General features: G+C 40.7%; 1 protein-coding gene across 3 annotated transcripts in view; it reads right to left on the minus strand.

The window, feature by feature from the left end:
- Window positions 1–13,726, minus strand: part of nsun6 (NOP2/Sun RNA methyltransferase 6) — a 68,338-nt gene that overhangs the window by 51,893 nt on the left and 2,719 nt on the right. For all 3 annotated transcript variants that reach the window (XR_011350212.1, XM_069914666.1, XM_069914665.1), the window contains exons 3-4: window positions 6,976–7,086; window positions 6,394–6,549 (exon numbers count right to left, since the gene is read on the minus strand). Coding sequence is in view for 2 of the 3 variants with exons in the window: in XM_069914666.1 (XP_069770767.1) it covers window positions 6,394–6,549; window positions 6,976–7,050 (231 nt within the window). In the remaining variant the exon portion in view is untranslated. The remainder of the gene's footprint in view (window positions 1–6,393; window positions 6,550–6,975; window positions 7,087–13,726) is intronic.

The following is a 13,726-nucleotide window of genomic DNA, read 5'->3' on the forward strand; positions in this document are numbered from 1 at the left end:
TACATCTTTTACTACTTCCTGCTTTTCCTCCCTCAAATTATTTAAACTTGCCTCTTTCCTTAGCCTACAAACCCTCACCCTGCTGTCCTGCCTTAACTTGAAACCCTGTCCCCAATCATACTAGTTTAAACCCCCCCCCCCCTCCCCCGACAGATCTAGCAAAAGCTCCTGCCAGGAGACTGGTCCCTCTGGGATTAAGATGTAACCCATCATGACGGGTCCCAGTGGTCCAAGAACTTGAAACCCTGTCTCTTATTCCACCCCTTTTGCCACACGTTTAACCTCCACCTAATTCTATTTCTGCCCTCACTGTCACGTGGCACAGGAAGCAATTCAGAGATTACCCCCTTAGTGGTCCTCCTTTTAAGCTCCCTGCCCAACACCCTATACACATTCTGCAGGACCACTTCCTCCTTCCTTCCAACATCATTGGTACTAACATGTACCACAATCTCAGGCTCCTTACCCTCCCCTTTTAGGATGTTCTGAATGCGCATAGTCACATCCCGGATCCTGGCACCAGGGAGGTAAACCTTTTCCTTATCGTGTCCACAAAAACCTCTGTCTGTCCTCTTAACCATTGAATCCCCTATAACTATCACCCTTTTCATTTTATCCCTACCTTTCTGGGTCACAGAGGTTGACACCACACCTCTGCCCACCATAGTCTGACTATCCCCCTCCTCAGTACTCAAGGTGGAGTACCGATTTCTGAAGATTACAGACTCAGATGCTTGCACATGAACCTCACCCCTCCTTTTCCTCCTCCTAACAATAACCCACTGCCCCTCCTCCCATAGCCCCTGTGCGACCACCTGCTTGTAGCTCTTGTCTACGATAGGCCTCATTCTCCCTAACCAGAGTAAGGTCATCGAGCTGCAGCTCAAGTTCCTTGACCAAGTCCTTCAGGCCACACTCCTTGTCCATGATGGTCCCTAACCAGAGAGAGGTCATCAAACTGCAGCTCAAGTTTCTTGACCCAGTCCTTCATGCCACACTCCTTGTCTGTGATGGTCCCTAACCAGAGAGAGATCATCGAACTGCAGCTCAAGTTCCTTGACCCAGTCCTTCAGGCCACACTCCTTGTCCGTGATGGTCCCTAACCAGAGAGAGGTCATCAAGCTGCAGCTCAAGTTCCTTGACCCAGTCCTTCAGGCCACACTCCTTGTCCGTGATGGTCCCTAACCAGAGAGAGGTCATCGAGCTGCAGCTCAAGTTCCTTGACCCAGTCCTTCAGGCCACACTCCTTGTCCGTGATGGTCCCTAACCAGAGAGAGGTCATCAAGCTGCAGCTCAAGTTCCTTGACCCAGTCCTTCAGGCCACACTCCTTGTCCGTGACGGTCCCTAACCAGAGAGAGGTCATCAAACTGCAGCTCAAGTTTCTTGACCCAGTCCTTCATGCCACACTCCTTGTCTGTGATGGTCCCTAACCAGAGAGAGATCATCGAACTGCAGTTCAAGTTCCTTGACCCAGTCCTTCAGGCCACACTCCTTGTCCGTGATGGTCCCTAACCAGAGAGAGGTCATCAAGCTGCAGCTCAAGTTCCTTGACCCAGTCCTTCAGGCCACACTCCTTGTCCGTGATGGTCCCTAACCAGAGAGAGGTCATCGAGCTGCAGCTCAAGTTCCTTGACCCAGTCCTTCAGGCCACACTCCTTGTCCGTGATGGTCCCTAACCAGAGAGAGGTCATCAAGCTGCAGCTCAAGTTCCTTGACCCAGTCCTTCAGGCCACACTCCTTGTCCGTGATGGTCCCTAACCAGAGAGAGGTCATCGAGCTGCAGCTCAAGTTCCTTGACCCGAACCTTCAGGCAATGTAGGAAACAAAATATTGAACATGAACACCCTTGTCTAATTGTTTACTTTGTTCTGAAATGAATCCCTGTGACACTGAAACAGATCTGATGTCCAAGTCTACAGTGAGTCACCGAGCTCATTTGATTTTCTCCACATTCCCACCCATATCAGCATTCACAATATAGACCTCTCTACATTGACCAATTGTAAAATGCACAACATTTTTTGTGGAAAACCATAGTCCAGTTCACGACAATGTCATTATTCAACTAACTGATCCACTCAAATCTATCTCCTTCTGCCTCCTATACTATTCCAATTAAATTCTATGTAAGCAGATGCACATTGAATTTAAATTTCAGATAATCAGCATTTCAAATTTTTTTTAACAATTACCGTATGCATTCTTTTGCTAATTTCAGATAATTCTGTGCTAATGTATATCTCATATTAGTCATTTATTTTTCCAATTTTCACCTTTAAACCTGCACAATTACACCTTTTTTCAATTAACCTCTTCATTTTCTTAACTTAGACCAGTTGCTTTGTGGATCTGCCTCGGCCACTCTCTGCACCTATATCTCACAAATTATTAGTTCTGACGAAAGATTATTGACTTGAAACATTACTTTTGTTGCTTTCAGACCCAAGCTATCAGTATTTTCTGTTGCTGTATGCAAATAAACTTGGTGATGATCTTTGAGAGGCACATAGTCACACAACAAATCCTTTAGCCAACAAGTCATGCGTTATGAGCTTGAATGTTTGTTTTAAGGAGGCGATGAAGATAATTGATGAGAAGCAGTGGAAGTTGTCAAATGCCTCTCTAAAACTAACAGACAAAGCCCCTCATGCCAGGCTATCCAAAAAAGCAAGATGGGATCCTCAGTCTTGGTTGATTCAAAATTGCCTTGGCCACAGAAGCGTAGGGTGATAGTAGTAAAGGGCTTTCTCGGACTGCTGGGCCCTCTGTTGTTTCTGATATACATGTATGATTTGGATGAAAATACTGATAGACTGATTAGTATGAAGATAACAGAAACATTGGTGGAGTTGTGGATGGTGAAGGCATTTATCAAAGGATATACATCAGTTGGAGATATGGGCAGAAACATTTTAGATGGGGTTTCATCCAGACATATGTGAGGAGATGCACAATGGCCATTCAAGTGCAAGGTTGAGAGTACATAGTAAATGGTAGAACCCTTAGGAACAATCATCTACAGAGGGATCTTCAGGTACATGTCCATAGTTTCCTGAAAGTGGCATAAGCAGATAAGGTTGTAAAGTATGTTTGGAGCATATAACCATAACCGTATAACCGTTTACAGCACGGAAACAGGCCATGTTGGCCCTTCAAGTCCATACCGGTTCACTTGAACAACTCCACTAGCTCCTCCACAAACTCCTGAAGAATCTTGACAATGAATATGGAAATCATATTTGCTACAACCACATTTGGAGCATCATGTGCCTTTGTGCTTTCCCAGCAATAAGGATATGAATAACCTGGAAAGGGTGCTGTGGAAGTTCACAAGGATGATGTCAGGAGTTATAGGGAGAGGTTGGATAGGCTGGGGTCATTATTGTCAAGAGTGTGGGAAGCTGAGGGGTGAGGTTATTCAAATAATGAGGGGCATGGATAAAGTGAACGTTCACAATCTATTTTCAAAGGTCGAAGATTCCAGAATAAATGTGCATAGGTTTAAGGTAAGAGGGAGATACTTGAGGGATCTCCATTCTCACAGAGAAGGTAGTCTTCATCTGAAATGAGTTGCCAGAGGGAACCATAGAAAAGGGTACAATTACAGTGCAATACACAAACATGCCGGACCTGAAACGTTGATTACGCTTTACTTCCTAGGAGACTGTGTGCATTGCACTCAATCCCAGCATCTGCAGATTTTCTTGTTTAACTTTGGATATAATTACAATGTTGATAGGACATTTGGATAGATATGGATTGGAAGGGCATAAAAAGATATGGACCAAATGAAGACAAATGAAACAAGCCCAGAATGTCAGCGTGGTCTGTACAGACAAATCAGACCAAGGGGTCGCTTCCATGATGCATGATTTTATAACATTAGGGGCAATACACATTGACAACTAACCATGGAATGTGGATGTCGTTGGAATTTGGAAGCCTGTTATCCACTCTGGCAATCACAGGGAGAGCATGCAGGTTCTGCACAGATAGGCCCATGTGGTCAGAACTGAACCTGGTTCTCTGGGCCCTGTAAGACAGCAGCTCTTTTCGCTCTGACACTGACCAACCTTAATTCTTTAAAACATTTCAAAACTTCAATTTTGTAAACCTGTCAAGCTATTTCAGTTTTTAAAAAAAAAACACTGACCACCACTTCAAGACTGAAGGAAATTGGTGGATCCTGATGTTTCTCTGCCAGCACTTCAAGATTCCTTAGAGATTTATGGTCAATTATCTGGTTATAAGGATAATTGGACTAAAAGTGAAATTTTATCAATTAGTAAAGATGATTATTCAATGTTTAGAAATATTACGAATTTGAAGTGGACGAAACAAATTAAATATTTGGGAATTAATGTTAATACTGACTACCAAAATTTATATTCACTTAATTATCTTCCTTTAATGAAGAAGATTAAGGCAGATTTAGTTAAATGGAAAGATTTACCTTTGGGCTTATTAGGAAGAATTAATACTATAAAAATGAATATTTTTCCTCGTATACAATATTTATTTCAATCAATTCCTTGTTGTTTACAAAAAATATTTTTTAAGGATTTATATAAAGTAATTAGGGATTTTTTGTGGAAAGGAAAATTTCCTAGGGTGGCATTGAAAAAATTGATGTGGGATTTTCAATTTGGAGGGTTATGGCTACCTAACTTTCAATTTTATTATGAAGCAGCTCAGTTTAGATTTCTTAGCGTATTAATGGCCACACAAGATACACCTAGTTGGGCACAGATAGAATTGGCAGTTATTTCTGAAAAATTGTTGAAAGAATTTTTATTTCGATGGAATAAAAATTTGTTACGAACTTATGATGTACCAATATTGAAACATTTAATGAATTTATGGACAAGTAAATTACATAAAATGGGATTGAAAAATAAGTGGTCGGGAAGATTACCATTATATAATAATCAACTTGTTCCTTTCACAGTACCTAATACTATTTTGAAACAATGGGAGGAGAAAGGAATACATAATTTATCTGACTGTTTTTTAGGTCATTTTTGTTCTTTTGTAGAATTGCAAAAGAGATTTGATACAAGTGGTTATTCTATATTTGTGTATTATCAGTTAAGATCTTTTGTAAAACAGGTATGCGGTCGTCAAATGAATTTACTGTCTGAAACTGATTTTGAGAAATATGTGCTCTCATTTCCAAAAAAAGGTTATTTATCAGGTTTGTATCGTATTTTGTTGGAAAGTGAAAGTAAAATAGATTGGGATAAAGATAAAATGAAATGGGAAAAATATTTAAGTTTAACAATAACTGAAGAAGATTGGACTGAAATCTGCCGTAATAGTGTTCGAAAATTGATTAATGCTAGATTGGCGATGATTAATTATAGTTTTATACATCAATTATATTTAACACCCGAAAAATTTAAAAAATTTGGTTTTAGTTTGTTTTCGTTGTGATCAGGTTTCTGGCACTTTTTTTACATGCTGTTTGGTTGTGTGATCGGTTACAACAATTTTGGAAAGGTATTCAATCTGTATTTAATAATCTATATAATCTTCATATTGTATTAGACCCTGATATATTTTTATTAGGGAATATGCAACCGTTGATTGATTTAGAATTAGATAATTACCAGATCTCTTTTATTTACTTAGCGCTGGCAGTGGCCAAGAAATGTATAGCGATTACTTGGAAGAATAGAAATGTATTGTCTTTAGATAGGTGGTATTCAGAGATGAAGTTTTGTTTGGTTATGGAAAGAATATCTTTTTCTATACAAGATAAGATGTCTTTATATGAATTAAAGTGGATCCCATTTATTGATTATATACAATTTAAATAAGTTTGAATTAATTTTTTTTTCTTTAAAAAAACTTTTTTTATTATATATTTTTTCTATATATGTTTTCTTTTTCTTTCTTTTTTTTCTGTTTTTAGTTTTTTTTATTATTAGTTGTTTTTTTTTCGTTTAAGTTATTTTTGTTTTTGTTTTTTCATATATATTCTTATATAATAAAAATTTGTTGGATTAATAATTAATACTTAATTAATATTTTTTTTATATATATATATATATCGATCTTTTTTTTAAGATATATATTTTTTTATTATACTAATAGTACTAATTCTTCACTCTTTATCGTGGGGAGGGGGGGGTTTAGGGGTTAAAAATAGTTTTTTTTTAGTCTTAGTTTTTAGTTAGGGGGAGATGCCGAGATTGGTATTGTATTAACTATGTTACTTTGTACTTGTATTACTTTATTTTGTATTTTTTCTGTACGTGAATTACTTACTTTCTTCATATGTTAAAATTAATAAATAAAGTTTCGAAAAAAAAAGACTGAAGGAAATATGGGGAGAAATCGCATTGGGACTCGACATCTTTAAAACAGGCTCAATCTAAACTGAGTCAAACCTTTCGAATCTCTTCAGTCAACAACCTTTTCACATGGTCTTTTGAAACCAAGCAAGTATTGACTCTGACGGTTGTGAAAGCAGGAGGATGTGACAAACGGCTGAGAAGAGCTTCAAATCTGACATTCCACTCCTCAGAAGTCAAACTGGACAAAAGCTGAAGACAAATAAAAAGATGCTTGCATTAATAAATAATTTTGTATTAATAAATAATTTTGTATTAATAAATAATTTTGTATTAATAAAATACCTTTTGCACAAATAAAAACTTCAACGCTTAATAACAATGGTAATATTAATATTCCACATTTTTAAGCAACAATAATATTCTGGGAAAGATATCAAGTGAATAGCAATTCAGCTAGAAAAATTAAGCAATATTTTATTTTCTTTAAATGTGTTCTCAAATAATTATATAAATGCAGGTGTAAAATCCGGTCTCATTTTTTAATTTGCATTTTATGTTGTTGAGTACTTCTCAAATATCTTCTGTCTAACCTTTTACAAAGTGATTTGCGTCAAGGAATCCAGGAATACGAACTTGTTCAAAACAGGATGGGTTTAAACTTCAATAAATGACTACCTCTTTATTCTTGAAAGCATTTCTGAGATAGACCTCCACCTCAGGTTTGAGAGAAATTTTGGGGAAAATTGACATTTCTGCTCATTTGCTGATTTCACAATCTGAAATTCACTGAAGAGAAAATAAGAGAGATCAGAATCACACAATCAGTAACAAACTCACGATTAATTTTGTTGGACAGTGTTAATATGCTAATTTGAGCCATCTACCCTGCCCTAAATTACAACCCACAGATTAAACAAAATGCATTTCAGTGAAACCAAAAATCATAAAAATTAAGCATTGTTCAAAAATAGAAGTGATACAGAGTATAAAGATCAGATCAAAAATTGTTACTTTTTAATCTAATCTAGAAGCAATAATTAGATGTCCTTCTTTAAAAGAGAAGGAAAGGTCTAATTGCTAACAATGGGGCTGATTGACAATCATCTTGCAATGTGTGGTTTGGAAGGGTGGAAGAAATTGTGTTGGCAATTAAACAAGACCTAGCAATGACCTGGGCACCAAATTCAAGCAAGACAAAAGCTACTTGTGGTTCATTCAAAATTAAGACATGGGCATACATTGACCACCTTAACATTCAATTGTATTACTATCACCATTAACCACCTTGGAACGATTAGACCAGAAGATTTGATGAGCAACAAATGACTAAGTTGTCAGAGCAGATCATCCCCCAGAGTATGTTGGAATGCTCTCCATTCCTGGACGGTTGCAACTCTAATAATACTCGAGAATAGTGGTTTTCAAACTTTTTCCTTCTATTCACATAGAAGTAAGGGATTACTTATGGTGGTATATGAGTGGGAAGGGAAGGTTGAGAACCACTGCTCTCGACCCAATTATCACAGAAATATTTTGCTTGAGAAAAATTGTCCTTGGGATTATGAAACTGTACAAATAATGAATCAATTAAGTATGATTAAAACAGTGGTTTTCAAACTTTTTCTTTCCACTTGCATACCACCTTTGAACTTCTATTATCTGGTGCTCTGTGGACCAGCAACTCCTGTGGTCCAGTATGTTTTGAATCTGCTGCCATTAGTACAAAGTCCTGAAGGACAGCAAGGGAATCGAACCCCAGTCCTAATCGCTTGAGCTCTAAAGGTTGAATCTGCCGTAATCGGGTTCGAGTCCCGTGCTGTCTGAAATGAGTTTGTACTAATGTCCCATTCGCTGGTGCTGCAAAGGTGTTGCGTTAACCACTACACTAACTGTGCTGTCCCACAGTATTATTTCCTGTTTTCTACCTTTTGATATGTTTACATAGGGGGTTCCCTTAGGGGTCAATTTCTGTTCTACTGCATTTTCAGTGGTCAGGCAGTGGCCAGGTCCCAACGTCGCTGGATTAAAATGTTCAACCTGCAATCCCTTACTAATCACAGAGCACCTATAGCAGAGAGATTACTTAAAGTGGTATGTGAATGGAAAGAAAAAGTTAGAAAACCACAGCTCTAGAAGCTCGACATCCTACAGGATAAAGAAGCCTGACTGGTTTATTCCAGTCATCATCCTAAATCAAGGGTAGCTAAACTAGGGCCCCCGGGCTAACTGTGGCCCATTCCCCATTTTTAATGTCAGACCTTGATGGTTATGTATCTTTATCTTGGCTATATAAAGTAAACTGTTTGACCTGCTGTGTTTCTCCAGCATTATTTTATTTATTTGTTTTTACATGGCACACCAGCAGCCTCCCCTCTAAGCCACTCATTGCCACTTCAACATTGTCCAAATTCTGGAATTCGATATGCGAAATCACTGGAGGTGTAGCAGGGTTTTTAAAAAGGATACATGCATGTTGTAAATGGCTTTGTTCAAACTTCCTCTCAACTTCAACTCGTTACTCCCTCCTCTTGAATTACCCACTGCAACATTAGTGGCTACAATAGGTGACCCCCTACGAGCCCAAAGTGAAATTTTGGACCAGCGATGGACAGCACAGCAGTATCCCAAAAACTGCCCATCTTCTGGACGTTGCAACTGAAGTCTAATTCAGACAGGCAGAGGCACAATTCCACATCTGAAAATAGATGTGGACGCCACCAAGTATTACCACGTGGTGAGCGCCTTGGACCAGGACACAGACGGCCGCATTATGGATTTCCTTCGGGAACCACCACCACGCAACAAGTATAAGGCGCTAAAAGCACTCCTCCTGCGTGTTTACTGGCTCTCCTGGCATGAGCGAGCCGTGCAGCTCCTCAACATGGACAGTCTGGGAGATTGCACCTCTTCAGAGCTTATGGGTCACATGTTGGCACTGGCGGATGGCCACAAGCTGTGTTTGCTCTTTGAACAGCTATTTCTAGAGCATTTGCCAATAGACATTCACTTCATGTTATCCTACGAGGATTTCAGTGACCCTCAAAGAGTGGCTGCACAGACTGCCATCCTATGGTGCATGAAGCAACAGGGTGTGAAGTCCATTGAAATAAATGCTAAGTCATGCCCCAACGCACCGAAGTTTTGCCTCCCAACGATGAGAACACGGTCTCCACCGAACAGACATGACTCAGGCTAGCAGCTGGTCCTTCTATCATCAATGTTGGGGTGCTGGTGCCCACAAATGCCATGCTCCTTGTGGTTTCTCAGGAAATGCCCAGTCCGGCCGTTGATAATGGTGACGACAGCTGGCCACCGAAACAGCCTACTTTATGTCTGGGACGAGCACTCAGGGTGAAAATTCCTCATGGGCACAGGTTTGAAGGTTAGCGTCCTTCCTCCTTCAGGGTTTGACACTCGTACCAGAGGAGGAGGTTCTGACCTTGTGGCTGTAAATAACAGCACTATCCATATGTGCGGGACAAGAATCATGAATGTGAAATTTGACGGCAGCAAGTTTACATGGAAGTTCACTCTTGCTGTAATGTCCCTGCCATTACTGGGAGCAAACTTTCTCACGCCAAATCCCTAATGGTGGATATGAACGGACGCCGCTTGGTGGACAGCGTGACTTTCCAAACTTTCTGCCTCGGAGATTCAAGGTTACCCGCCTCACACTTGCTCACCCTCAAATGTACAAAGAATGAATTTACAAGAATTCTCAAAGACTTTGCTGACGTCGTCACTCCCCAGTTCTCCACTGCTACTGCGAAACATGGTGTAAGCCACCATATTTTGACCCAAGGACTGCTGCCTGAAAAGTTGCGCATTGCAAAGCAGGAGTTCGCTAAAATGGAGGAGTTAGACATTTTATGCAGGTCAGATAGCCCATGGACGTCACCATTACACATGGTGCACAAAGCTCCGGGAAGCTGGAGACGCTGCAGCAATTACAGACGCCTAAACGATGCAACAACAGCAGACCACTATCCTGTGTCCCACATACAAGATTTACAGAAAATCTTTACAGGGCCAGGATTTTCTCAAAAATAGATTTGGTGTGTGTTTACCTGTTAACCCAGAAGACATGCCTAAGACAGTAATTGTAACACCATTTGGCTTATTTGAATTTTTGTGGATGCCCTTTGGGCTGAAAAATGCTGCGCAAACTTTTCAGCGCCTGATGGACACAGTGGAGTGTGGCACAGACTTCATTTTCATCTACCTAGATGACATTCTTGTCGCCAGCTATACCCAAAACACGTGCATTTATTCTTTAGCTGCTTGCAAGAGTTCGGGCTCACAGTTAATCCAGCAAAGTGTCAGTTCAGACAGTTAATCATCAAATTCCTGGGACACAAAATCCCATGGAAGGGCGTGATTCCACCGCTAAAAGTGGAGGCCATCACAAGATTTGCGAAGCCATCAATGTTCAAGTATCTCCAAGAATTCCTTCGGATGGTAAATTTTTACCGCTGTTTTGTTCCTGCTGCGTCACATGTCACGAAGCCCCTTGTTGACCTAATGTCTCAGAATAAAAATGAACTTTGCTGGATGGAGACAAATGCCTTTTGGAAGATCAACGCTAGACTAGCAAGCGCAACCACAGATGGGCACACTAACTGCATTATGCATCTGACGTGTCGTAGGAGTGCTAGAACTAGACGTGAATGAACAATGGAAGCCACAAGCATTCTTCAGCTGACACCTTCGCCACACAGAGACCAAATGCAACATCTTTGACAAGGAGCTGCTGGCGCTTTACCTGGCGGTTAGGCTACTTCGTCAAGGGCTGAGACTTTACGGTCTTTACAAACCATTAACTTTCACTTTTGGTAAAGCCCATCAGAAGCATCACTTATCTATCCTACATTTCAGAGTTCTCTCCAAAGATAGAGCATATCTCCAGAAAAAGGAATTTAGTGCTGATGCTCTCTCCCATGCTGCTTTTCAACAAGTAGGCACACTTTCGCAAGGTGTTAACTATTTCACCCTGGCAGAGGCTCGACTGCAAGAGATACCTGACTACAAGATGGCCATTACAAACCTACAGCTCCAGGAGCTGGCTTTCGCACCTCAGGGCAATATGCAAATTTGCGATATCTCAACAGGACAATGACACCCTTCTGTTCCTGCCTCGTGGAGACACCATGTTTTCAACGCCATTCACGACCTATCGCATCTCTCCATTAGGCCAACGGTCCACCTTGTATCTGATAAATTCATCTGGCATGGCCTGAAGACGTAACTCACTGGGCAAGGACTGCCAGAAGTCGAAGGTACAAAGGCATGTATAAGCTCTGCTCCAGCCATTGGAACTGCCAAAGTGCAGATTCAACAACGTACATGTTGATATCGTCGGCCCAATCCCAGTGTCCAAGGGATTCAGATATTCATTCATCATCATCGACAGGTTTACTAGGTGGCTAGAGGCGATTCCCATGGTCAACACTTCAACTAACTCATGAGCAAGAGCTTTTGTTTCCTCCTGGGTTTCTTGTTTCGGTCTGCTCCCACATGTCACTTCGGACAGAGGTCCACAGTTTACTTCTGCCATCTGGAGTGCTTTATCTAGACTCCTAGGAATGTAGTTCCACCTTACTATTGCCTATCATCCACAGTCCAAAGGTATGGTGGAGCGGTTCCATAGGCACCTGAAGGCAGCACTTAATGGCCACTTAGGGACCAGATTGGGCAGATGAACTTCCGTGGGTGCCTTAAGACCTCAACTCATCGTCAGCAGAGTTGGTCTATGGAGCATCTCTGGCCATCCCTGGAGAGTTCGTGCCATCTCCTCGTGGATGGGAAGACCAGCCGTCAGTGACACTGTGCATGCTGCGGGAGTGGGTAGGAAAACTAACTCCCATACCAGCTTTGAGACATGGCACACGATCTTCATTCCCAAGGAATTCAGAGAGACTGTATGTTTTTGTCTGAAAAGGCGCACACAGATCACCCTTACAAACACCTTGTGAAGGACCATATAAAGTGCTATGAAGGTTTAGACATTGAGGGACAATCTCAAATGTTCACAGTGAACCGGTTAAAACCTGCACACATTGATTTAGAATGGCTTGGGCCACACCCAACAGTTCCACGGCATGGCATGGTTGGACGCCAAAGACAAATGAACTGGACCTTTCTGAGCCGGTTCTGAAGCAGCACTACAAGTTCCAACAAACCGTCACGATGCGGTGACACAGGTTTTGTTTTTAAAAAGTTTGCTCATGCTTGTAAATAGTTTTGTTTGAACTTCCTCTCAACTGCGACTCATTCCGAATTACCCACTGTGACATCAGTGGCTACAGAGGAGTACATTCACCACAATGGAAAAGCATGTTCATTGCATGGGAGGAGTACATATCAAGAATGATAATGTGGTAAATTGGATCAGCAAGTTTGTATTGTGGACAGCAATGAAGATTTATAAAGTTTGCATAGGGATCTAGACCAACTGGCAGATGGAGTTTAATTCAGACAAGTCTGAGGTGATGCATTTAGGAAGGGTAAACCAAGGTAAGGCATACACAGTAAATGATTAGGAGAGCGGAGGAGCAGAGAGATCTGGGAATACACATAAATTGTTTTCTGAAGGTGGTGTCGCAGGTAGACAGGGTTGTAAAGAAAGCTTTTGACATCTTTGCCTTTATAAATCAAAGTATCGAGTATAGGAGTTGGGATGTTATGTTGAAGTTGTTCAAAATGTTGGTGAGGCCAAATTTGGAATATTGGATGCAGTTCTGGTCACCCAACTACAGGAAGGATATCAATAAGATTGAAAGAATACGAAGAAGATTTATTAGGATGTTACCAGGTCTTCAGGAGTTGAGTTACAGGGAAAGATTAAACAGGTAAGGACTTGGAGCAAAGAAGAATGAGGGGAGATTTGATCAAGGTTTACAAAATTATGAGTGGTGTCGACAAAGTAAGTGCGAATAGTGTCTTTCAGTTGAAAGGGGAAAGGTTTATGGGGAACTTCTTCACTCAGAGACTGGTGGGAGAGGAACGAGCTCCCATCTGATGTGGTAAATGCAGGCTCACTCTTTTTTTAAGAATAAATTGGATAGATACATGGATGGGAGAGGTCTGGAGGGTTATTGAATGGGAGCTGGTCAATGGAACTAGTGCAATAATGGTCAGCATAGACTAGAAGGGCCAAATGGCCTGTTTTCTGTGCTGTAACATTTTATAGTTCTATTGTAGGATTACATTCACCACATTGTTGGAGTGCATTCACTGAAGGACTTCAGTGATCCAAACCAGGTGCTTTTAGGGTTGCCAGCACTGCCCAGCTCAAAAACAATTGACTGGGGAAATTTCTAAACAAGTTAACTAACATGCTGTGAACAAATCAGATTTTGTGTTTAATAATACTGAATTACAGAAAATCTAATAAACAATTTGTATTTATGTAGTATTTTCTGTATTC

Source organism: Narcine bancroftii, chromosome 1, assembly GCF_036971445.1.
Source record: "Narcine bancroftii isolate sNarBan1 chromosome 1, sNarBan1.hap1, whole genome shotgun sequence".
Lineage (NCBI taxonomy): Eukaryota > Metazoa > Chordata > Chondrichthyes > Torpediniformes > Narcinidae > Narcine > Narcine bancroftii.